Source organism: Pristiophorus japonicus, chromosome 7, assembly GCF_044704955.1.
Source record: "Pristiophorus japonicus isolate sPriJap1 chromosome 7, sPriJap1.hap1, whole genome shotgun sequence".
In the NCBI taxonomy this organism is placed as follows: domain Eukaryota; kingdom Metazoa; phylum Chordata; class Chondrichthyes; family Pristiophoridae; genus Pristiophorus; species Pristiophorus japonicus.
This window is the reverse complement of record NC_091983.1, coordinates 13841807-13869014: the sequence shown is the minus strand read 5'-3', so window position 1 is coordinate 13869014 and position 27208 is coordinate 13841807. Positions and strand designations below refer to the sequence as shown.

The window sequence follows — 27208 nt, the reverse complement described above, 5'->3', positions numbered from 1 at the left end:
GAGAGAGCTTGCAGGGGAGAGAGATAGCTTGGGGGGAGAGAGAGAGAGCTTGCACGGGAGAGAGAGAGAGAGAGAGCTTGCACGGGAGAGAGAGAGAGAGAGAGCTTGTCAGGGTAGAGAGAGAGCTTGGGGGGAGAGAGAGAGCTGGGGGGGGGGAGAGAGAGAGAGAGCTTGCAGGGGAGAGAGAGAGCTTGGGGGGAGAGAGAGAGAGAGAGAACTTTGGGGAGAGAGAGAGAGCCGGGGGCGGTGGGGATGGAGGGACGGTGGGAAAGAGAGAGCTTGGTGGGAGGGGAGAGAGAGAGAGCTTGGGAGAATAGGGAGAGCTGGTGGGGGGGGGGGGGGGGGGGAGGAGAGAGAGAGAGCTTGCAAGGGAGAGAGAGAGCTTGTGGGGGGGAGAGAGCGAGACTGGGGGGAGAGAGAGCTTGGGGAGGGGGAGAGAGCTTGGGGGGGGAGAGAGTGCTTGGGGGGGGGAGAGAGAGAGAGAGCTTGCAGGGGAGAGAGAGAGCTTGGGGAGGGAAGAGAGCTTTGGGGGGAGAGAGTGCTTGGGGGGGGAGAGAGAGAGAGAGAGTGCTTGCAGGGGAGAGAGAGAGCTTGGGGGAGAAAGAGTAAGAGAGACACTGGGGGGAGAGAGAGGGAGAGCTTGGGGTGAGAGAGAGAAAGCCTGGGGGTGGGGGGCAGGAAGAGAGAGTGAGAGAGGGAGAGAGAGCTTGGGGGTGTGGGGGTGGGGATTGGAGAGGAGAGAGAACTTGGGGAAGACGGATTGCGTTCTTCCAACTCCCTGGTGCGTGCAAGCTCAGTGCGTATGTTACAAGGGACATCGTTGGGGTGGATGAAATCCAGAAGTCATGACACTGACACTATTCACATCATACCCAATAAACCTGTTGATAATCCACACACAATGCCCCATCTATGGTGGCGGGGGAGGGATACACTTGCACTGGGTTAAGGGACTTCGGCTAGAACTAGGTGACGTTTGGGGAGATCTATCCTCTGTGGCCTCTGAAGTCAAAATTATAAATTGGAAAATCACTCAGAACTGTGGCTGGGTGGTTCCAGTTATACATTCCAGAGGAACTTCAGGGTGTGGCTTATCCTCCAAAAGGACCAATCAGCAGTAGGTCATGTGAAAATGGAGAACCAATCAGAGAAACGGCTGCCTTTCAGTTAGCACAAATAGAAGCATCCTTATTGATATACAAGACATGATAATATTAAACGAGCGGCCTCGAGATTCCTGCAGACCCGCTCCACGCCACTCCACTCCACTCCACTCCACTCCACTGGTGCAAGTGCGTTGGTGCAGTATCCAGTATGCCAGAAAAATTAGCAGGCTGGGGCACTTTTCCCCCGAAAAGAGAAAGCTGAGAGGTGACCTGATCGAGGTCTTTAAAATTATGAAAGGGTTTGATAGGGTAGGCGTAGAGAAGATATTTCCACTTGTGGGGGCGTCCCAAACTAGGTGCCATAAATATAAGATAGTCACTAATAAATCCAATTCTGAAGAAACACTTTTGCCCAGAGAGTGGTTAGAATGTGGAACTCGCTACTAGGAATAGTTGAGGCAAATAGCCTTTAAGGGGAATCTCGACGAGTACATGAGAGCGAAAGCAATATAAGGTTTTGCTGATAGAATTAGATGAAGAGGGATGGGAGTTGGTTCGTGTGGAGCATAAACCAGTTGGGCCAATAGTTGTAAATTCTGTGTGATATAAAATGGGTGAAGAACGAATTTTCAAGAAAGAACTAGCACATGACCCACATCAATATTCCCTCGCTTCTTCTTTCCCGTGCAATGCTGAGGGAGTGCTGCACTGTCGGAGGTGCCGTCTTTCGGATGAGACGTTAAACTTATGTCTACCATCCCAGGTGGACGTAAAAGATCCCATGGAACTATTTTGAAGAGCAGGGGAGTCCTCCCCGGTGTCCTGGCCAATATTTATCCCTCAATCAGCATCACTAAAACAGATTATCACAGTGCTGTTTGTGGGAGCTTGCTGTGCACAAATTGGCTGCTGTGTTTCCTACATTACAACAGTGACTACACTCCAAAAGTGCTTCATTGGCTGTAATGCACTTTGAGACGTCCAGTGGTCGTGAAAGGCGATTTAGAAATGCAAGTGTTTCTTTTTTTTCTCTAACAAATCTCATAAACTTAAGAGTTCCCTGTATTAAAATTCCTTGCCATTTCTCCAACCACAGCCAAGATCTATGGAAGTATAGAGCAAATCAGTGATAGTGGCTCGGAGCCTTGCCTGACAATATACAGAGGAGCTAAGTGGTCATGTTATAATCATCAAAGTTTGAGTTAAAAGACTCTGAAAAATAAGTCTAAGAATTTCAACACACTCTCATTCTGGTCTCAGTTTACAACAGTTTGTGATTTTTTATTTTTCATTTGACATTTTGGGACGCAGTATGGGAGTAATTTGAGACGTGTCATGTGGTCCGTGCTCGGGAGGAAGAGGTGTCTTTGGACCTCTGGTTCCCAAAGCTCTCCACCCTGGGATTTTCCTCGCCTCGTGTCTGGGTCTGTGCTAGACACATTGGTAGAGATTGATTGCTATGATTGGTCAACAATCCATTATCGTTGCATCGAGCGACGACCAGGATGGTAGAAAGCCAACTCGATGGACCGTGGTCTTTCTTCATCGAGCAAACCCCATGTTAATCTGAAATATAACATCTCTCTCTCCCGGTGACGTCTTGTCCACCGATGGGACCAGATTGTGATAAGCATCCTGCAGCCCTTTCCAATATGTAGCTTGAGAAAGGATTCATTGTTTTTCCTGTGGGATACTAACCCATTCATTGGAGGCATGGAATGGCCACGGAAATTGCCGCCTTGTTCCTTCTTTTTCTTTATTCATTCTCAGGATGTTGGCATCGCTGGCAAGGCCAGCATTTATTGCCCATCCCTAGTTGTCCTGAGGTGGTGGTGATGGGCCTTCTTATTGAACCGCTGCAGTCCATGTGGTGAAAGTGCTCCCACAGTGCTGTTGGGATTATTTCTCGTGGTTTTGATACAATGGAGTTGCTTGCTAGACCAGAGGGCAATTAAGAGTCACTCACATTGGTGTGGGACTGGAGTCACTTACACTCCAGACCAGGTTACGTCAGCAGGTGTAAAGTGAACCCGGTTGGACTTTTATGAAACTCGACAGCTTTTTTTGATAATGGCTTTTTAAAAACTGAATTCAAATTCTCAAAATTGCCCGTGGTGGGATTTGAACTCTCATCCCCCTGGATTAGCTGAGGCCTCTAGATTACAGGACCAGTAACATAACCACTACACTACCATACCCGGCACAATTGGTGAGCGAGATTCTCTGCTGGGACTCGAAAGTTGGTCATATAACAAACTGAAAGCCCAAATTCTAACAGTAATATGCATGTATGTCCCTGGCTAGCTGAAAGCTCAAACCGATTGGCACTGAACCTCCAAGAGAATTTACAACTTGCTTTTATATAGCGGCCTTTAACATAGTGGAACGTCCCAAGGTATTTCACAGGAGCGTTTTCACAAAATTTGACACCGAGCCACATAAGGAGATACAAGGACAGGTGACCAAAAGCTTGGTCAAAGAGGTACGTTTTAAGGAGCATCTTAAAAGAGAGAGAGGCGGAGAGGATGAGAAGTTTAGGGAGGGAATTCCAGAGCTTGGGGCCCAGGCAACTGAAGGCACAGCCACCAATGGTGGAGCGATGAAAATGGGGGATGTACAAGAGGCCAGAATTAGAATAGCGCAGAGATCTCAGCAGGTTATAGGCTGAAAGAGGTTGCAGAGAGCTCAGAAGATTGTAGGGCTGGAGGAGGTTATAGAGATAGGGAGGGTTGTAGGAGATTACAGAGATAGGGAGGATTGTAGGAGGTCACAGAGATAGGGAGGGGAGAGGCCATGGAGGGGATCTTGGTGTGGAGTCATGTGTTGTGCAATTGTGCATGACAAGGACAAAGAAATATATCACTAAATTACTTACATGATGTTGTGAGGAGGTCCGCTTTGTGAGGTTTCCCAAGTCAAGTTCTCTCCAATTTTACTTGCATACAATTGAAGTTCCTCCACATATCTATGTAGAGAATCAGAATTTGGTGGCACTGAAGTCGCCATTTTCTTTCACCGGCTGCAAAAAAAATAAAATTTTCAATTCAAAGCATACATGATATATCATGAGGTAATAAACAATCTATTCATTAACAAAACAGCGCAGATTCAATAAAATGATACTGGGGCCAAAAGGGTGAAATTATGAGGACAGGATACAGAGACTAGGCTTGTGTTCCCTTGAGTATAGAAGGAGGGGTGATCTAATTGAGGTGTTTAAGATGATTAAAGGAGTAAATAGAGAGAAACTATTTCCTCTGGTGGGGGGAGTCCAGAACAAGGGGGCACAACCTTAAAATAAGAGCCAGGCCATTCCGGGGTGACGTCAGGAAGCAATTCTTCACACACAGTGTGGTGGAGATCTGGAACTCTCTCTCCCAAAAGCTGTTGAGGCTGGAGGTCAATTGAAGCTTCCAAGACTGAGATTGAAAGAGTTTTGTTGGGTAAGGGGTATTAAGGGATGCGGAACCAAGGCGGGTAGATGGGGTTAAGATACAGATCAGCCCTAATCTAATTGAATGGCAGAACAGGCTTAAGGGGCTGAATGGCCTCCTCCTGTTTCTCTTTTCCTATCCTATCAATGGGTTTTACATCGAGTGCAGGTTCGAAGAAAGCGCCTTTATGGTTATGTCTGTAATGCACTTATGAATGATTCCACGAGGCAATGTGTTGTACTCCTTTATTTGTAACTCCAGAGTGAGGCACAAGCATGGTGAGCAGTCTTTTATACTGGGCCCTGCGCACCTATGCAGGTGACCCTCAAGTCTCCCTTTAATATGCACATAGATTGGGAAACTGGAAGCAATACGGTGGAGGAGGATTTCCTGGAATGCATAAGGGATGGTTTTCTAGACCAATATGTCGAGGAACCAACTAGGGGGGAGGCCATCTTAGACTGGGTGTTGTGTAATGAGAGAGGATTAATTAGCAATCTCATTGTGCGAGGCCCCTTGGGGAAGAGTGACCATAATATGGTGGAATTCTGCATTAGGATGGAGAATGAAACAGTTAATTCAGAGACCATGGTCCAGAACTTAAAGAAGGGTAACTTTGAAGGTATGAGGCATGAATTGGCTAAAATAGATTGGCTAATGATACTTAAGGGGTTGACTGTGGATGGGCAATGGCAGACATTTAGAGACCGCATGGATGAATTACAACAATTGTACATTCCTGTCTGGCGTAAAAATAAAAAAGGGAAGGTGGCTCAACCGTGGCTATCTAGGGAAATCAGGGATAGTATTAAAGCCAAGGAAATGGCATACAAATTGGCCAGAAATAGCAGCGAACCTGGGGACTGGGAGAAATTTAGAACTCAGCAGAGGAGGACAAAGGGTTTGATTAGGGCAGGGAAAATGGAGTACGAGAAGAAGCTTGCAGGGAACATTAAGGCGGATTGCAAAAGTTTCTATAGGTATGTAAAGAGAAAAAGGTTAGTAAAGACAAACGTAGGTCCCCTGCAGTCAGAATCAGGGGAAGTCATAACGGGGAACAAAGAAATGGCAGACCAATTGAACAAGTACTTTGGTTCAGTATTCACTAAGGAGGACACAAACAACCTTCCGGATATAAAAGTGGTCAGAGGGTCTATTAAGGAGGAGGAACTGAGGGAAATCTTTATTAGTCGGGAAATTGTGTTGGGGAAATTGATGGGATTGAAGGCCGATAAATCCCCAGGGCCTGATGGACTGCATCCCAGAGTACTTAAGGAGGTGGCCTTGGAAATAGCGGATGCATTGACAGTCATTTTCCAACATTCTATTGACTCTGGATCAGTTCCTATCGAGTGGAGGGTAGCCAATGTAACCCCACTTTTTAAAAAAGGAGGGAGAGAGAAAGCAGGGAATTATAGACCAGTCAGCCTGACCTCAGTAGTGGGTAAAATGATGGAATCAATTATTAAGGATGTCATAGCAGCGCATTTGGAAAATGGTGACATGATAGGTCCAAGTCAGCATGGATTTGTGAAAGGGAGATCATGCTTGACAAATCTTCTGGAATTTTTTGAGGATGTTTCCAATAAAGTGGACAAAGGAGTACCAGTTGATGTGGTATATTTGGACTTTCAGAAGGCTTTCGACAAGGTCCCACACAGGAGATTAATGTGCAAAGTTAAAGCACATGGGATTGGGGGTAGTGTGCTGACGTGGATTGAGAACTGGTTGTCAGACAGGAAACAAAGAGTAGGAGTAAATGGGTACTTTTCGGAATGGCAGGCAGTGACTAGTGGGGTACCGCAGGGTTCTGTGCTGGGGCCCCAGCTGTTTACATTGTACATTAATGATTTAGACGAGGGGATTAAATGTAGTATCTCCAAATTTGCGGATGACACTAAGTTGGGTGGCAGTGTGAGCTGCGAGGAGGATGCTATGAGGCTACAGAGTGACTTGGATAGGTTAGGTGAGTGGGCAAATGCGTGGCAGATGAAGTATAATGTGGATAAATGTGAGGTTATCCACTTTGGTGGTAAAAACAGAGAGACAGACTATTATCTGAATGGTGACAGATTAGGAAAAGGGAAGGTGCAACGAGACCTGGGTGTCATGGTACATCAGTCATTGAAGGTTGGCATGCAGGTACAGCAGGCGGTTAAGAAAGCAAATGGCATGTTGGCCTTCATAGCGAGGGGATTTGAGTACAGGGGCAGGGAGGTGTTGCTACAGTTGTACAGGGCCTTGGTGAGGCCACACCTGGAGTATTGTGTACAGTTTTGGTCTCCTAACTTGAGGAAGGACATTCTTGCTATTGAGGGAGTGCAGCGAAGATTCACCAGACTGATTCCCGGGATGGTGGGACTGGCCTATCAAGAAAGACTGGATCAACTGGGCTTGTATTCACTGGAGTTCAGAAGAGTGAGAGGGGACCTCATAGAAACGTTTAAAATTCTGATGGGTTTGGACAGGTTGGATGCAGGAAGAATGTTCCCAATGTTGGGGAAGTCCAGAACCAGGGGTCACAGTCTAAGGATAAGGGGTAAGCCATTTAGGACCGAGATAAGGAGAAACTTCTTCACCCAGAGAGTGGTGAACCTGTGGAATTCTCTACCACAGGAAGTAGTTGAGGCCAATTCACTAAATATATTCAAAAGGGAGTTAGATGAAATCCTTACTACTCGGGGGATCAAGGGGTATGGCGTGAAATCAGGAAGTGGGTACTGAAGTTTCATGTTCAGCCATGAACTCATTGAATGGCGGTGCAGGCTAGAAGGGCTGAATGGCCTGCTCCTGCACCTATTTTCTATGTTTCTATGTTTCTCCCACCGCAGTGCCCTCTGGTGGACAGCCTGTGCCACAGGGGCAGGAAACCCCGGTCTTCACCAGTTGCACCCTCTAGTGGTGCCAGCATAGTATATACACAGTGTGAACCTTATTGATAGTACATCAGGTAACAAGTCTCCAGCTTATGCAACAATACGGTGACTACACGGAGAGTATATATAACATTTATGATTGCTGCTCGTCATATTTTCGGGATGTCCCAAAACACTTCACAATTCATTAGATATACAGGGCAGACAATCTGTGCACAGCAAGGTCCAATAAACAGCAATGAGATGAATAACTAGTGAACCTGCTTTTGATGGTGTTGGTTGAGGAAGGACCTTTGGCTAGGACCCCAAAGGAGATGTCTACACGCCCGCCTGAACAGGTAGCCGGGAGCCTCGGTTCAAGCACTCACATCCAACAACACAGCGCTCCCTCAGTACTGCATTGATGTGCCAGCCTTGATTATGTGCTCAAGTCCTGGAGGGGAACTTGAAACCTTCTTACTCAGAGACGAGAGTGCTATTAACTGAGACAAGGCTAACACCACGCAAGTCAAATTGTTACCTCCTGCCTAGAGAAGCCAATGGGGGAAACAGCTTTCAGTGTTATCTCCTCACTTCTCCCTCGCTCCAAGACCAATAAGGTAAACACATTTAAAACTAAATGACACTCCTATCTGACAATATGTTTTATATTCCCTCATCCCAGTGGACCCAGGATTTTAGGTTCCCAGAAACAACATGGAGTTTCAGTCCGTGTCAGTTACCTGACCCGTTGGCTTGTAATTCAGCTGAGCAAGGCTCCCACAACTGTTCTCCATACACAGCGTTCTCTAGAACAAGGGTTTTCAACCAGGGGTCAAAGGTTTTAAGGGATCCGCCAAAAATAACCGAAAGAGTAAATTGTCATATGTGTTTATTGATAGCGCAGAAATGAACAGGTTCTCAGGTTATGTAATACCTTCTCGCTTTACCCAAGGTGTAATAGAGCTATTTCAGAGGGAGCAAGACAAATGACAAAGAACAGGAATATCGTAATTAACGCACACAGAAACGGATACATTTTTAATGCGAACATCAGCTCCAAAACAAGAATACCCACAGACCGATGATACAGAACGTCCTTCGTCAAGTTCCTCCACAAGGGCTGAAGAGAATCAAGGAGCTGGAGGTGTGAGTAAAAAACTTAAAAGCCATCATTAACCCTACAAAATGAAGAAAAAAACTACTTGAATCTCGGGTTTATTTGTACTGGATGTGGAGTCCATAGTCTCAGAATGAGGGGCCGGCCATTTAAGACGGAGATGAGGAGGAATTTCTTCTCTCTGAGGGTTGTAAATCTGTGGAATTCTCTGCCCCAGGGAGCTGTGGAGGCTGGGTCACTGAATATATTTAAGGTGGAGATAAAAACAGATTTTTGAGCGATAATGGAATAAAGGGTTATGGGGAGCGGGCGGGGAAGTGGAGCTGAGTCCATGATCAGATCAGCCATGATCTTATTAAATGGCGGAGCAGGCTCGAGGGGCTGTATGGTCTACTCCTGCTCCTATTTCTTATGTTCTTATACCTTAATCGCAGGGTGTAATTTGTGCACAAAAGTACTGGCCAATGAATCCTTGAAACCCTCCATATTACAGAGACATTTAATTATCAGGCATGAAATATATAACATTCATTTTATGAGCGAAAGGCTAAGGAACTGCTCGGTACTAAAACAGGAATGAAATCCACAACTACCGCTGATAAAAAGTTGTAGTCTCATCCTACTTAGTGGCGCAGGAAACTGATAAAGCAAAAAAACAAAAAGCATACGATTGCTGGGGAGTTGATAGTGCTGTGTCCCTTCTCAGGCAGTCCCCCGGAGTCGAGGATGACTTGCTTCCACACTAATGAGTTCTCAGGTGACGGATGAGTCCAATGCAGGACCTACAGTCTCTGTCACAGGTGGGGCAGACGGTGGTTGGAGGGACGGGTGGGTGGGGGGCTTGATATGTCGTGCGCTCCTTCCGCTGTTGGTGCTTGGGCTTCCGCGTGCTCCCAGCAAAGAGACTCGAGGTGTTTGACACCTTCTCGGACGATAATGCTGTGTGCCATTGAAATCGTAAGGGAAATGTTTGGAGAGCAGAAGACCATTAACTGGAATAAAATATCGGTGTCAAACGACGGATTGGTTTAATGTCAGGAGACATCATTTTGCAGTGCATTGATTGGCTGGTGACAGTGACTTTGCCATAAAACTTGATGAATCCACAGACATTCGTAAAACGTCCCATTTACTCGCCTGTGCTCGGTTGGTGTGGAGTAAGGAAATAAAAGAGAGCTTTTTTGTTTTTTGCAAAGAGCTCCAAGACAACAACAACAACGTCAGGCGATATTTTCAAGTGGTTGGATGATTTCATGCCTGGACAAATTGCACTGGGGTCTGCAGCAAAGCATTCTGGTGCTGTGCAAAAAAATAAAAACCGCTGTACATTGGCGCTTGCTGCGAAAGATAATGAGGCAGGTCTTCACGGTGTTCTCAAACAGCGCTAACACTCATTACTTTTATTACAACTAATTTGTAGGAAACAATTAAATCAAGTGTCCGCTGATTAAAGTGGGGGGGGGGGGGGCACACCAAACACTTTCAAACAAGTGCCCCCTTGTTTTTTTTTGAGGGCACTAAAAAACAAATTATACAAGTGCTCCCTGGTAGTCTCCCACCCAATTACTAACCAGATCTAACTCTGCTGAGCTTCTGAGATCAGACAAGATCTGGCATTTTCAGACTAGTGTGGACATAGCCACAAACTCCAGGTGTTTTTGCTGCACTCTGTGAGCAAGTGGGTGTGGTGCACAATTCCTTGCCCATGTACACAGAGGTGAGAGGGTTATCTCGAGGCGGAATGCTAACCCGCACATTTCATCTCTGGGAAGAGGTGCGCACTGTCTCAGCTGATAAGAAACCCAAAATTGCCGAGGTGCCGAAAGATGGCTGGCTAAACTGGATTCCCTCGCAGACACGTTCAGTCAAATGAAGAAGCTGATTAAAGCTGTGCAAGGTAGGAGAACCCATTTATTTTCCCCCCAGCGTGAAAGAATTGACTCATTCAAAAGGAAACTGCAAGTCTGGAACGCTTTTGTCTGTGGGGGGACTAGGGATGTGCTTCAGCTCTTGCATCCATTCAAGAAAGGAACGTTCACTTCGACGTAGTCAAACCACAGCTGGTAGCACATCTTTCTGGTTAACAAACGGAATACTTACGTTCTAAAACTCACATTGGAACAATCTGTACACACCTGTGGGCTACAAACCCCTTCAGCTAGAGTACTGAAGCTAAACTGCTGCCCTCTGTCCCATCAAAGCTATTAGGAGAACTCACTGACTGTCCTGGTCACCACATTACAGGAAGGATGTGATTGCACTGGAGCGGGTACAGAGGAGATTTACCAGGATGTTGCCAGGAGTGGAGAATCTTAGCTATGAGGACACATTAGATCGGCTGAGTTTGTTTTCATTGGAACAGAGGAGGCTGAGGGGAAAACCTCATTGAGGTGTATAAAATTATGAGGGGCCTCGATATAGTGGATCGAAAGGGCCTACTTCCCTTGCGAGGGGTCAACAACCAGGGGGTATAAATTTAAAGTCATTGGTAGGAGGTTTGGAGGGGAAATTTCTTCACGCAGAGGGCTCTGGGGATCTGGAACTCATTACCTGAAAGGATAGTAGAGGCAGAAACCCTCACCACATTTAAAAAGTACTTGGATGTGCACCTGAAGTGCTGCAACCTACAGGGTTACGGACCCAGAGCTGGAAAGTGGGATTAGGCTGGATAGCTTTTGTTGGCCGGCGCGGACACGATGGGCCGAAATGGCCTCCTTCTGTGCTATGATTTGGTCAGACAGCTCCCTCAGAGCCAAGTTGAGTGCAATGCTGCTGGAGAGATGGTGTGGATGCCCCGATGAATACAGCGGTGCTTATTCTGCAGCACTGACATTGGTGCTCCCAATTAGTACAACCTGCTGATGCAGAGCTGAACTTTCAGCAATTACACCAATGACAGTACCGAGCCAGGGTGAACGCTGACCAGGACACGCCTGCGTGCTTGTCGAAGATATCTCCCTGCCTTAACAGAATGCTCGCTCAGCAACAGCAACAAGTTTCACGTTGAGCAAGTAAAACAAAAATAATAATGAATATGTTCAATTGTATAACTAATTTGTGCACAGAAAAAATACTTGTGTTACAGGGGGTTGGTGGAATTTTTATAACATGGGAGTAAAAAGGTTGAGAACCCCTGCTCTAGAGCAAGGAAATCCTGGGATGATTTCTCTTGATTCCAAAACACTTTGTTTTCCATTTTTTTTTAAATATTCAGGAGAAATTTCATTGCACGTGTATAAAGTTTGAACATAGGACCTTTCGACTTCAGTGGGAATGAAAACAGAGAAAGATGTAGAGCGGGCAGCTGATCCGATATTGCCCCGATCAACACTATCGCCCCCATTGATGCTGAAAGAGATATTGTAAACTGGACACACTACCTTCCCGGTTACTTCCCATACAAGGTCATATTACGGAAACCTGATTTGCTATAGAAGTGGGCCTTCGTGCTCGGCTTGAGGGAGTGTTTTTGGAGAGGGCCCGAATTGCAAACACAATACAGTCCTTGTGCAATACTCTTAAGGTGCAGTTACACCACTAATTTAGCATCCATGACCTGACTCCAGAGCAAGCAGGCAGTAAACCTCTCGTCAATATTGCAGAGTCTCACATCACATGGGGTGTAAATCCAGTGTGGTGTCAAACCTGGATTATAAAATGCTCTGTGGCAACTCTTGGGCCTTTTGCAAACCTACTAGACATAAATTTAAATGCTCAGAGAGCAGACACCGGCTCCTCCCTGTCATGTATTCAACTGTCATTGTAACCCATGTATAAACTGACCTAAGTTGTACACCATGAGAACACTGACCACTAGGTGGTGAACTTGCAGGAGACACTCCTAACCTGGACTTTCAGGTATAAAAGGGGAAGCTCCACCCACCTTCTTGGACATGCACTTGAAGTGCTGTAACCTGCAGGGTTACGGACCTAGAGCTGGAAAGTGGGATTAGGCTGGATAGCTCTTATTGGCCGGCGGGGCCACGATGGGCCGAAAAGCCATCCTTATGTTCTGTAAATGTCTATGATTTGGTCAGACAGCTCCGATGGCTGGCTCTGCTGCACGGGAGGGCAGGAGAAAGAGTGAGAGAGCGATAGTGATAGGGGATTCAATTGTAAGGGGAATAGATAGGCGTTTCTGCGGCCGCAACCGAGACTCCAGGATGCTATGTTGCCTCCCTGGTGCAAGGGTCAAGGATGTCTTGGAGCGGATGCAGGATATTCTGAAAAGGGAGGGTGAACATCCTGTTGTCGTGATGCATATAGGTACCAACGATATAGGTTAAAAAACGGGATGAGGTTTTACGAGACGAATTTAGGGAGCTAGGAGTTAAATTAAAAAGTAGGACCTCAAAAGTAGTAATCTCAGGATTGCTACCAGTGCCACGTGCTAGTCAGAGTAGGAATCAGAGTAGGAATCGCAGGATAGCTCAGATGAATACGTGGCTTGAGAAATGGTGCTGAAGGGAGGGATTCAAATTCCTGGGACATTGGAACCGATTCTGGGGGAGGTGGGACCAGTACAAACCGGACGGTCTGCACCTGGGCAGGATCAGAACCAATGTCCTTGGGGGAGTGTTTGCTAGTGCTGTTGGGGAGGAGTTAAACTAATATGGCAGGGGGATGGGAACCTATGCAGGGAGACAGAGAGAAATAGAAGGGGGGCAGAAGCAAAAGATAGAAAGAATAGTAAAAGTAGAGGGCAAAGAAACCCAAGGCAAAAAACAAAAAGGGCCACATTGCAGCAGAATTCTAAAGGGACAAAGTGTGTTAAAAAGACAAGCCTGAAGGCTCTGTGCCTCAATGCGAGGAGAATTCGGAATAAGGTGGATGAATTAACTGCGCAGATAGCAGTTAACGGATACGATGTGATTGGCATCACGGAGACATGGCTCCAGGGTGACCAAGGCTGGGAACTCAACATCCAGGGGTACTCAGCATTTAGGAAGGATAGACAGAAAGGAAAAGGAGGCGGGGTGGTGTTACTGGTTAAAGAGAAAATGAATGCAATAGTAAGGAAGGACATTAGCCTGGATGATGTGGAATCTGTATGGGAGGAGCTGCAAAATACCAAAGGGCAGAAAATGCTAGTGGGAGTTGTGTACAGACCATCAAACAGTAGTAGTGAGGTTGGGGACAGCATCAAACAAGAAATAAGGGATGTGTGCAATAAAGGTACAGCAGTAATCATGGGCGACTTTAATCTACATATAAGTTGGGCTAACCTAACTGGTAGCAATGCGGTGGAGGAGGATTTCCTGGAGTGTATTAGGGATGGTTTTCTAGACCAATATGTCGAGGAACCAACCAGAGAGCTGGCCATCCTAGACTGGGTGATGTGTAATGAGAAGGGACTAATTAGCAATCTTGTTGTGCGAGGCCCTTTGGAGAAAAGTGGCCATAATATAGTAGAATTCTTTATTAAGTTGGAGAGTGACAAAGTTAATTCAGAAACAAGGGTCCTGAACTTAAGGAAAGGTAACTTTGACGGTATGAGGCGTGAATTGGCTAGAATAGGCTGGCAGAGGATACTTAAAGGGTTGACGGTGGATAAGGAATGGCAAACATTTAAAGATCACATGGATGAACTTCAGCAATTGTACATCCCTGTCTGGAGTAAAAATAAAACGGGGAAGATGGCTCAACCATGGCTAACAAGGGAAATTAAGGATAGTATTAAAACCAAGGAAGAGGCATATAAATTGGCCAGAAAAAGTAACAAACCTGAGGACTGGGAGAAATTTAGAATTCAACAGAGGAGGACTAAGGGTTTAATTAAGAGGGGGGAAATAGAGTACGAGAGGAAGCTTGCAGGGAACATAAAAATTGACTGCAAAAGCTTCTATAAATATGTGAAGAGAAAAAGATTAGTAAAGACAAATGTAGGTCCCTTGCAGTCAGATTCAGGTGAATTTATAATGGGGAACAAAGAAATGGCAGACCAATTAAACCAATACTTCGGTTCTGTCTTCAGAAAGGAAGATACAAATAACCTTCCGAATGTACAAGGGGACAGTGGGTCTAGTGAGAATGAGGAACTGAAAGATATCCTTATTAGGCAGGAAATTGTGTTAGGGAAATTGATGGGATTGAAGGCCAATAAATCCCCGGGTCCTGATAGTCTGCATCCCAGACTACTGAAGAAAATGACCCTAGAAATAGTGGATGCATTGGTGATAATTTTCCAACAATCTATCGACTCTGGATCAGTTCCTATGGACTGGAGGGTAGCTAATATAATGCCATTTTTTAAAAAGGAGGGAGAGAGAAAACGGGTAATTATAGACTGGTTAGCCTGACATCAGTAGTGGGGAAATTGTTGGAATCAATTCTTAAGGATGAAATAGCAGCCCATTTGGAAAGCAGCGACAGGATCGGTCTAAGTCAGCATGGATTTATGAAAGGGAAATCATGCTTGACAAATCTTCTGGAATTTTTGGGGGATGTAACTAGTAGAGTGGACAAGGGAGAACCAGTGGATGTGGTGTATTTGGACTTTCAAAAGGCTTTTGACAAGGTCCCGCACAAGAGATTGGTGTACAAAATCAAAGCACATGGTATTGGGGGTAATGTACTGACGTGGATAGAGAACTGGTTGGCAGACAGGAAGCAGAGAGTCGGGATAAACGGGTCCTTTTCAGAATGGCAGGCAGTTACTAGTGGGGTGCCGCAGGGCTCAGTGCTGGGACCCCAGCTCTTTACAATATACATTAACGATTTGGATGAAGGAATAGAGTGTAATATCTCCAAGTTTGCAGACGACACTAAACTGGGTGGCGGTGTGAGCTGTGAGGGGGATGCTAAGAAGCTGCAGGGTGACTTGGACAGGTTAGGTGAGTGGGCAAATACATGGCAGATGCAGTATAATGTGGATAAATGTGAGGTTATCCATTTTGGGGGCAAAAACACGAAGGCAGAATATTATCTGAATGGCGGCAGACTAGAAAAAGGGGAGGTGCAACGAGACCTGGGTGTCATGGTTCATCAGTCACTGAAAGTGGGCACGCAGGTACAGCAGGCGGTAAAGAAGGCAAATGGTATGTTGGCCTTCATAGCTAGGGGATTTGAATATAGGAGCTGGGAGGTCTTACTGCAGTTGTACAGGGCCTTGGTGAGGCCCCACCTGGAATATTGTGTTCAGTTTTGGTTTCCTAGTCTGAGGAAGGACGTTCTTGCTATTGAGCGAGTGCAGCGAAGGTTCGCCAGACTGATTCCAGGGATGGCTGGGCTGTCATATGAGGAGAGACTGGATCAACTGGGCCTTTATACATTGGAGTTTAGAAGGATGAGAGGGGATCTCATAGAAACGTATAAGATTCTGACGGGACTGGACAGGTTAGATGCGGGAAGAATGTTCTCGATGTTGGGGAAGTTCAGAACCAGGGGACACAGTCTTAGGTTAAGGGGTAGGCCATTTAGGACTGAGTTGAGGAGAAACTTCTTCACTCAGAGTTGTTGACCTGTGGAATTCCCTGCCGCAGAGAGTTGTTGATGCCAGTTCATTGGATATATTCAAGAGCGAGTTAGATATGGCTCTTACGGTTAAGGAGAGAAAGCAGGAAAAGGGTACTGAGGGAATGATCAGCCATGATCTTATTGAATGGCGGTGCAGGCTCGAAGGGCCGAGTCCTGCACCTATTTTCTATGTTTCTATGGGGCCAAGTTTCCGGCCGCGCCGAAACCGGCGCAGCCCCGAGCTGCACGCCTGTTCTTCGCGCCTAAAAGTGCGTATGAAAAAAACTGCGACATTCTCCGGCTCCTCGGAGCTCGATCTGTGCCTGGTGTGCCGCGCTCTTCACAGCGGGGGGCGGAGCCAAACACTCGCACCGATTCTGTCAGCAGTGGGGGGGGGGGGGGGGCGGTTCTAACTTAAATGAGCCAACGTCGTGCCGGCAACCCTGCGCGTGCGCGTTGGAGCGTGCGTGCACGCGCAGTGTCAAACAAACATTGGCACTCGGCCATTTTTAAAGGGACTGGAGCAAAAGTGAAGATTTGTCTCTTGGACCCCTGGAAAGGCTTGTAATTTAATTTTTTTTGATATTTGTGTGTGTGAGGGAGTGCTTTTAGCAGCACTGCTGAATAAATCACCTGCTGAAATCAGTGAGTTCAGCTTTTCACTGCTAAACTTGCAGAACCGGTGCTGCATTGGTGCATGCAAATTAAGGACTGTGTGTTTTGAGAAATAAGAGTGCCAATTCAACTTTGCAATGAATCAACGTCCACCAAGAACAAAGAATTTCTTGCATGAGGAAGTTAGTCAATGTAATTGAGCAGAGATGGCAGGAGCTAGATACCAGCAACAGAGGTCGCATAAAAGTGCCACCAAAAGAAATGAAGAAACGATGGAACCAAGTTGGAGAAGATTACTGCGCAGTGGTGCATACCATGAGATCTGGAAGCCAGTGTAAAAGGAACTGGCACGACCTTGGTCAAGTAGTTTATGTAAGTAATATTTCCCATTTTTAATTTAATCGTAATTGTAACCTGGCTATCTGTATGTCCCACCTTGCAGACTGACACACTCTGTAAAAAGTTATATTTTACTCTTTGCAGAAGAAATTGGCCCACAAGAAAAGGGAGGCAACTCTGACAGGAGGAGGCGTGCCCAATCTGTATCCACTGACACCCTTGGAACAAAGGGTAGCTGCTATGATGAGTCGTACATGGAGAAAAGCAATCGGTACAGCACAAGCTGGGCCGCACGCGAGGAAGAGGGTAAGTCCTGAAAATGCATCGTGGCCCTTTAAATCAACCTGCTGCCTGGCCTGCTATGTGTGAGAGTACTCACGCCACCCATCCGGCCCCCTCCCTTGCTGTTAAACATTTGACTGTTCTGATGTATTTTGCAGAACATGATGATGATGATGATGATGATGATTATGATGCTGCTGCTGCCAACCCTGAGGATCCTGAGGGTACAGAACAAGAACCAGTACAACCAGCTGCGGACGATCCAGATTGGATGATGGCAGCGATGACTGAAATGTCTGCAGGGGAGAGCTTCCAATTTAATGTTTATGAGCCCCCATCAAGGGGCATCAGTTTCAACCCCTAGCATAGGTCTTGGTTCCACCTTCCATGCTTTCACTTCCGATGTTGCGGATCCCAATGGTGTTGCTGATATAATGCAGTCAGTGCACTACTGTCCGAGCCTGCGCCTCCCTCTCGCATAGGTTCTGGTTCCACCTACTATGGTTTTGATTCCAACGCTGTGAGTCCCAGAGCTGCTGCTGATATCATGGAGCAGTTTACACCCATTCGTCCAACATCCCAGCCCACGGCTTGCACTCGAGTGCTGTCGTCTGGAACACCGAGCGTCCCACCATCCCAGCCCGAGCCTCTCTCTCTAGTACTGCCGTCTGCAACACAGAGCGTCCCACAGTCCCAGCCCGAGCCTCTCCCTCCAGTTCAGCTGTCTGGAACACAGAGCGTCCCACAGTCCCAGCCCGAGCCTCTCCCTCTAGTTCAGCTGTCTGGAACACAGAGCGTCCCACAGTCCCAGCCCAAGCCTCTCCCTCTAGTTCTGTCGTCTGGAACACAGAGCGTCCCACAGTCCCAGCCTGAGCCTCTCCCTCCAGTTCAGCTGTCTGCAACACTGAGCGTCCCACCGTCCGTGCCCACGCCTCCCAGTGTAGTGGTGCCACGAGGCAGACCCAGGCAGAGGAGAAGGAGATTGGAGACACGTTCTCCTGAGATGCAGCATGCAACAGATGCGACTCAGGTTGTGGCATTGGGTTTGGAGACCAATGAGCTTACCCGATCACTCATTGGTGGCGTCAGTGCAGTGGGTGAAGAGTTGACGGTCCTGACGGGAGAAATAGCAGTAATGACACGGGAACTTAGGGAGGGAATGTCCGAGGGAGTGCAATCGACGGCACAGGCCGTCAAGGAGGGCATGCAAGTGTCAGCACAGGCCGTCAGGGTGGGCCTGGTTGAGGTAGCTGCTGCAATAAGGGCACACAGCCTGGCCAATCAAATGACACCCCATGAGGAAGTGAACATTCACTGAGATGTGGATGAGATGGTTGCAGCCTTTCTTTGCTGCTTTTGTTCTTGTTCTTGATGTAGCTGTAGTAGCGTTTTTCAAATTGAAATTGTTTTGTAAGTTTTGTAACTTGACAACTTATAAGTGATCTTATGGTTTGCAAGTGATCTTATAGTGTAAATGCTCTCACATTCTGTAACTTATTTAATTTTGCATCTAAAAAGTGATCCTGAAGTTTAAGTCTTCTTCAGAGTGTAAGATTTTTCACATTGAAACTGTTTTGTAAGTTTTGTAACTTTACAAGTTTATAAGTGATCTTCAAGAGTCATATTAAAAAGTATAGTTTGATACAACAAATATTTTATTACAGTGACGTTAACTTTTCAATAAAATATTTTTTCATTAAAACTGTTTCATGTTCCATTAACACAACACAACGTAGGAACAACTGCAAAGAATAAACATGTCCACGCGCAACAGTGGTCGCAGAGCCCTCAGGCATCAGTAGTTGAAGCGTTCACGGATGAGCTGCTGGCGCAAGGCTCGAGCAATCGTTAAAGGGGCACGATGGACGGCCCTCCTCCGACCTCGTGCTCCGGCATCAGGCACTTGCATGCTTTCCTGATCATCGTCATCATCCACATCCTGCTGTTCCATAATACTATCATCATGCACTGGACCCTCACGTCGGTCTTCTGGTTCCACTATCAGCTCCTGCTGCCTCATGATGGCTAAGTTATGAAACATGCAGCACACAACAGTGAAATGACCGACAATCTGAGGAGAGTATAGCAATTGTCTTCCAGAATGGTCCAGGCATCGGAATCGCTGTTTCAATATGCCAATGGTCCTCTCAATGATGCTGCGTGTCGCAATGTGCGCCATGTTGTATTGACGGTCAGCTTCTGTCCGTATCACGCGTAGGGGCGTCATGAGCCAGGTGGTCAGGCCGTACCCTTTGTCTCCCAGTAGCCAGCTCTGCCCCCCAGTAGCCAGCTCTGCCCTTCTGGCTGCTGCTCAAACATGTCAGATAGAACGCTGTCGCGTAGGATGAACGTATCGTGGGTGCTACCAGGGTATCTCGCATCGACTGACATGATGCGCTGCTTGTCGTCACACACGAGCTGCACATTCATAGAGTGGAAACCTTTCCTATTTCGGTACTGCTCAGAATCCTTCACAGTGCTCGCAAGGCTATGTGGGTACAATCAATGCAGCCCTGTACCTTTGGGAAGCCGGCAATCCTGAAGAAGCCCACAGCCCTCTCATGGATCGCTTGTGCGGTCATTGGGAAATTGATGAATTCATTCCTTCGCGCATACAGTGCAGCCGTGACCTGGTAAACGCAGGCATGTATTGTACGTTGAGAGATGGCACACACATCTCCAGTTGTAGCCTGAAACGATCCCGAGGCATAGAAAGAAAGTGCAGCTGTTAGCTTCACTGCAACAGACAGGGCAGTTGGCGTTCTGCTTCTGAGCTGCAAATCTGCTCTCACCATATCACAGATCTCAGTGTCAACTTCTCTGCGAAAACGCAGCCTTTTCACACAATCAGCCTCGCTCATGTCCAGGTACGAGCGCCTGGCTCGATATTGTCGACCTGGGTAAGGTCTCCTGCCCATCAACCTACGGGCTACGACGTTCCTGGTGCGGTGAGCTCTAATCAATTCTCTCCTATGCAGTGAATTGATGGCGAACCATTGCATAATATGTGGTGTTGACAATGCAGCGCCCATTCTGCAAATTTAAGTATAAAATGGCTGCCTCTCCCTGTCCAAAGGGCCTCAGTCCCCCTCACAGCTCGAAGGCTGCTGCTGAATCTTCGGCTGCCGTCGAGCCACTGACGCTGCCCCTAAAGCGTGGCCGAATGGCCTCAAGCACCTTAAAGAGCTGCGTGTGTCCGGTGTTGATTCTTCGCGGCCAGCCACTGACACCGCTCCTATCCCATGGCCGAATGGCCTCACGTCGGTCCGGTGTTGATTCTTCGCGGCCAGCCACTGACACCGCTCCTATCCCATGGCCGAATGGCCTCACGTCGGTCCGGTGTTGATTCTTCGGCTGCCTGCCGGCCAGCCACTGACACCGCTGCTATCCCATGGCCGAATGGCCTCACATCCGTCCGGTGTTGATTCTTCGCGGCCAGCCACTGACACCGCTCCTATCCCATGGCCGAATGGCCTCACATCCGTCCGGTGTTGATTCTTCGGCTGCCTGCCGGCCAGCCACTGACACCTCTGCTATCCCATGGCCGAATGGCCTCACGTCGGTCCGGTGTTGATTCTTCGGCTGTCGGCCAGCCACTGACACTGCTCCTATCCCATGGCCGAATGGCCTCACGTCGGTCCGGTGTTGATTCTTCGGCTACCTGCCGGCCAGCCACTGACACCGCTCCTATCCCATGGCCGAATGGCCTCACGTCGGTCCGGTGTTGATTCTTCAGCTGCCTGCCGGCCAGCCACTGACACCGCTGCTATCCCATGGCCGAATGGCCTCACGTCGGTCCGGTGTTGATTCTTCGCGGCCAGCCACTAAGAGAATGACGGCCTGCCTGCAGCACAGCAGCTCAGCTCGAAGGCTGCTTGCTGCCGCTGTTGGGGCTGCCGTAGACACTGACGCCACACCCCTGCCTGTCTCCAACATGAAAGGCCTGCCTGAAGCACAGCAGCTCGAAGGCTGCTGCTGTTTCACACAGGTAGGAACATGGATTATTTAATCTTTTCTTTGCTTATAAATTTGTATTCAGGTTGGATTTATTTGTATAATGTTTGTATAAGTATAACTAAGGATTGATTGTAGAATTTAATGACTTCCCTCCCCCCCCTCACCATTCCCTACGCCTGATTTGTAACCTACGCCTGATTTTCTAAAGTGTAGACAAGGTTTTTTTGAACGTACAAAAATCTTCACTTACTCCATTCTAAGTTAGTTTGGAGTAAGTTTTCGCTGCCTAAACTTTGAAAACAGGCGTAAGTGGCCGGACACGCCCCCTTTTGAAAAAAAAATTCTGTTCCAAAGTGAAACTGTTCTAACTGACTAGAACTGGAGCAAACTAAATGCCGAGAATTCAAATTTCTAAGACACTCCGTTCTAAACCAGTTGCTCCAAAAAAACAGGAGCAACTCAGGCCGAAACTTGGCCCCTATGTCTCTTCACTTCAGTGCTGGCTAATAAAAGTTAGCGGTCACAGAGTGACCTTCTCTCAAGTATGGGCCTCATGTACGTTTGTACTGTATAGTAAGGACATATTATTGGCGACAGGAAACTGGGATTTAAACCACGCGAGCATGGCCACTAGCAGCACAGAAGAGAAGTACTGTGTTGGTGATGATTGGGATGATTTTATTGAGAGACTACAGCAAAGTTTCGTCACTAAGAAATGGCTGGGACATGATTCAGCCGACAAACGCAGGGCTCATCTCCTGACGGTTTGTGGATCCAGGACGTACTCCCTGATGAAGGACCTCCTAGCGCCAGAGAAGCCGGCGGACAAGACGTTCGAAGAGCTCAGTAAGTTGATCGGGGAACACCTTAAACCGGCGAGCAGCATGCACATGGCGAGACACCGGTTTTACACGCACCGGTGACGAGAAGGGCAAAGCGTTCCAGACTTCGTGGCAGATCTCCGGCGACTGGTGAGCCTATGTAAGTTCCCAGATGCATGCAGAGCGGAGATGCTGCAAGACTTTTTTATTGAGGGCATCGGGCACGTTGGGGTTTTCAGGAAACTGATTGAGACCAAAGACTTGACCCTGGAAACAGCGGCTTTGATGGCCCAGACATTTATCTCAGGGGAGGAAGAGACCAGAATGATGTTTGACAAAAATCTTGGTTTAAATGCAACAAACGACCAGGGAGTCAACATTGTTAACGCGGCACACAGTTCTCCAGGCAGACAGGGGCAATCGGACATGCCCGAGCATGTAGTCGAACCCAAAAAGGGAATGCAACAGAGACAATGGCTAGCTGAACGGCGATTCATGCCATCGCAAGGGGCAATGTGGTCAGTAATGGGGCCATCAACACCTGTCAATGGTGCGCTTAAGGACAGTTACAGAGACAGTCAGAGACGATCGACTGGTAATGGACCTTTTGTTTCCAACAACGGCTCATGTTGGAGGTGTGGAGGCAAACACACAGCCAGAGCTTGCAGGTATCAGCAATATACCTGCGGAAACTGCAACGTCAGCGGTCACTTGGCGCATATGTGCAGGAAGCCTGCAGCCAGGTTGATGTACGAGGAGGACGGGCCTGATGTAAGCCCTACGAGGCCAAATGGACACTGGGGGAAATCGCTGGAAGCTGAAGTTCAGCGAGTTCATGTGGAGCACATATACAGTTCATACACCAGGACGCCACAGATAATGATGAAAGTGCTCCTCAATGGCATCCCAGTATCAATGGAGCTAGACACGGGGGCCAGCCAGTCCCTGATGAGTATCAAACAGTTCGACAAGTTGTGGGCATCCAAGGCCAGGAGGCCAAAATTATTGCCGATTGACGCACAGCTACGGACATATACAAAGGAGATCATTCTGGTGCTAGGCAGCGCCACGGTAGTCGTGACCCACAAAGATTCGGAGAACAGGTTGCCACTCTGGATTGTCCCGAGGGACAGTCCCGCACTGCTGGGGAGGAGTTGGCTTGCTGTCATGAACTGGAAATGGGGCGATGTCAATTCAATTTCTTCTGTGGAGCGAATATCATGCTCACAGGCCCTGGACAAATTTGACTCACTATTTCAACCCGGCATTGGCACCTTCATGGGGACCAAGGTCGTGATTCACATAAACCCGGACGCCAGGCCAGTACACCACAAGGCCACAGCGGTGCCGTACGTGATGCGGGAAAAGATAGAAGGTGAATTGGACCACCTGCTGAGGGAAGGCATCATTTCGCCAGTTGAATTCTGTGACTGGGCGAGCCCTATTGTGCCGGTGCTCAAGGCGGATGGGTCGGTCAGAATATGTGGTGATTACAAGGCCACCATCAATCGGGTGTCATTCCAAGACCAGTACCCGCTACCGAGAGGCTATCTAGTGGCAAACTTTTTTCAAAATTGGACCTAACCTCAGCTTACATGACCCAAGAGCTGGCGAGTGAGTCGAAGAAGCTGATCACCATCACGACACACAAGGGGTTGTTTGAGTACAACAGATGTCCGTTCGGGATTCGCTCGGCCGCCGCGATCTTTCAACGAAACATGGAAAGCCTCCTCAAGTCGATTCCAAGGGTGGTGGTTTTTCAAGACGATATCCTCATCACGGGTTGCGATACTGAAGAACACCTCCACAACCTGGAGGAGGTGCGACGCAGACTGGACCGGGTAGGTCTGCGACTGAAAAAAGCGAAGTGCGTCTTCCTAGCTCCAGAGGTAGAATTCCTGGGGATGAGGGTAGCAGCAGACGGGATCAGACCTACTGCGTCCAAAACGGAAGCAATCCAGAGAGCACCCAGATCCCATAACACGACGGAGCTGCGTTCGTTCCTGGGGCTCCTGAACTATTTTGGTAACTTTCTTCCCAAATTGAGCACGCTGTTAGAGCCGCTACACGTGCTCCTACGCAAAGGTCACGAATGGGTCTGGGGTGACAGCCAGGAAAGGGCTTTTGATGGAGCATAACAATTTGTGTGCTCTAACAATCTGTTAACGCTATATGACCCATGTAAGAAACTTGTTTTAACGTGCGATGCATCGTCCTATGGGGTCGGGTGTGTGTTGCAGCATGTTAATGCCAAGGGTCAGTTACAGCCGTTAGCTTACGCCTCCAGTCCTGAATGGGGACTGGGCAGCCACGTACTGGACATGCCCTGAGGAATTTAAACCATTTCAGAGGCGCAAAGATGAACTCTCGATTCAGGCCGATTGCCTACTGTGGGGAAACCGAGTAGTCATGCCCCAGATGGGCAGAGAGGTGTTCATCCGAGAACTCCACAATGAGCACCCGGGCATTGTCATGATGAAGGCAATTGGCAGGTCACACGTTTGGTGGCCAGGGAGAGATGCAGACCTGGAACTTTGTGTTCGCAGGTGCAACACATGTGCCCAGCTGGGCAATGCGCCCAGGGAAGCCCCCTTAGCCCCTGGTCCTGGCCGGCCAAGCCATAGTCACGCATCCATGTGGACTACGCAGGTCCTTTCATGGGAATGTTTTTGGTTGTAATAGATGCCTACTCCAAATGGATCGAGTGTGACATTCTCAATTCAAGCACATCCTCTGCCACGGTAGAAAGTCTACGGGCAATGTTCGCCACCCATGGTCTACCGGACGTCTTGGTCAGCAACAATGGCTCGTGCTTTACAAGCATTGAATTCCAGGACTGCATGGCAGGAAATGGTATCAACCACGTCAGAACGGCACCGTTCAAGCCGTCCTCAAATGGCCAGGCGGAATGAGCAGTGCAGATAATCAAACAGGGGATGCTCAGAATCCAAAGGAGTTCCCTACAAAGCCACTTATCGTGCCTCCTGTTGGCCAATAGATCCCGACCACACTTGCTCACAGGGGTTCCACCCATAGAGCTGCTAATGAAAAGGATGCTCAAAACCAGGTTATCCCTTATACACCCCACCATGAAAGAAATTGTTGAGCAGGCGCCGGTCACAATGTGACTACCATGACGGGAATGCGAGGGCGCGATATATTGATGTCAATGACCGTCTTTGTCCTCAACTACGCTGCAGGGCCTAAATGGCTCACAGGCACTGTGATTGCTAAAGAGGGGAATAGGATTCTGGTAGTTAAACTTACCAATGGACAAATCTGCCGCAAACACATGGATCAAACAAAAAGGTGGTTCAGCAACCCCATAGAAGAAGCAGAGGAAGAACACGATATAGAGTTCACTCCACTACAGGTGACCGAACACCGGAACCAAAGGGAGGAGAGCCCAGTCACTGTGGGCAGTCCGGACAGGCCTGAGGCACCGCAAACAGCAGACACTCAGGCCAGCGCCCAACAACCGGAGCCCCAACTCAGGCGCTCTACAAGGGAGCGTAAACCACCAGAGAGACTTAACCTGTGATCCCAATAAGACTTGGGGGGTGGTGTTGTCATGTATTCAACTGTCATTGTAATCCATGTATTAACTGACCTAAGTTGTACACCGTGAGAACACTGACCACTAGGTGGTGAACTTGCGAGAGACCCTCCTAACCTGAAATTTCAGGTATAAAAGGGGAAGCTCCACCCACCTTCTTCACTTCAGTGCTGGCTAATAAAGGTAACTGGTCACAGGGTGACCTTCTCTCAAGTATGTGCATTTGTACTGTATAGTAAGGACATATTACTCCCCACTTCCTAAACATTTACATTGTAACTACAGGGAGAGAAAGAGCACAGTCCAAGTATGCGCAGTGTCTCAGTGGATAGCGCTCTCGCCTCGGAGTCAGAAAATCCACAAGACTAGAGCACATTGTCCAGGCTGACACACCCAGTCCAGCACTCCCTCGGGAGCCTTTCGGATGAGACGTTACACCAGGCCCCGTCTGCCCACTCAGGTGGATGTAAAAAAAAAAAATCCCATGGCACTATTTCGAAGAGGAGCAGGGGAGTTATCCCCGGTGTGACGTCCAATAGTTAACCCTCAACCAACATAGCTAAACAAACATTGTCACATTGCTGTTTGTGGGAGACTGATGTGCGCAAATTGGCTGTCGCCTTTCCTGCATTACAACACTGACTGCACTGCATCCCAAAGCTGTAAAGCGCTTCGGGACGTTCTGAAATTGTGAAAGGCGCTATCTAAATCCACGTCTCCCGATCTTCAAATGGTGCCTGTCGGATCTTTTACGTCTACCTGAGAGGCCAGACGGGGCCTCCAACAGTAGGACTGTCAGCCTTGATTCTGTGCTCAGACTTCTGGAAACTGGAGCCCCCAAGCGTATAACTCAGAAGTGAGTGGTCCCCCGAGCCAAGGCTACACCTGATCACATTCACTGTTAAATCACTAGTTGATAGGCATTCGAGCAGCTTTGCTACTGTTTGGAGAGGCTAGCCATAACGATACTCCCCGGCCCTTGTATAACATGCACTGCTCACAAATACAGGCCGCTGTAACTGGCCGTTATGTAGCTGCAACTTTATTCTGCGCCATGCAATGGAGGACCCCCAATGATAAATAGACCAACTCACAGTTACAGCCGGTGTTCGCAGCCTCAGCCTCCCTCACTGTATGCGGCGTGTCACCAGCTCAACACAGCCTCCCTCCTCTGGGCACCCAGTTTCGTTTCTCGGCCTCTTCTGCAATCTTTCACTTTCGCTTTCCTCCAGAGAGGGAGAGGCTAAGAGCAGTCGCAGCTCCCGAGTGCCCGACGTGGCGTATTACTGGGCTCGTGTGTCAGAGACAGAGAGCTGTGTGGGGCCAGAGGGGTTCGCTGCAAACTGGGGTAAATGTGCCAGAGACAGAGGGTGTAATCTAGGACCGGAGGGGCTCGCTGCAAACGGGTAAATGTGAGGAAGCAGAGGGGTTAATGCAGGGGGAGGGGGGATTAATGCAGGGTGAGAGGGGTTAAGGGGTAAAGTTTTAATGCAGGGGGAGAGGGTGTTTGTTTGTGCAGAGGAGAGGGTGTTTAATGCAGGGGGAGAGGGTGTTTAATGCAGGGGGAGAGGGTGTTTGTTTGTGCAGGGGGAGAGGGTGTTTAATGCAGGGGAGAGGGTGTTTGTGCAGGGGGAGAGGGTGTTTGTTTGTGCAGGGGGAGAAGGGTTT

The 27208-nt window shown here is 48.1% G+C and overlaps 1 protein-coding gene across 1 annotated transcript in view; it reads right to left on the bottom strand.

Annotated features, from left to right (window-relative positions):
* Nucleotides 1-26718, bottom strand: part of eif2ak2 (eukaryotic translation initiation factor 2-alpha kinase 2) — a 140408-nt gene extending 113690 nt beyond the window's left edge. Inside the window, exons 1-2 of the mRNA XM_070884643.1 lie at nt 26635-26718; nt 3982-4125 (exon numbers count right to left, since the gene is read on the bottom strand). Coding sequence (XP_070740744.1) covers nt 3982-4112 — 131 coding nt within the window. The 5' untranslated portion in view covers nt 4113-4125; nt 26635-26718. The remainder of the gene's footprint in view (nt 1-3981; nt 4126-26634) is intronic.
* Nucleotides 26719-27208: the final 490 nt, after the last annotated feature.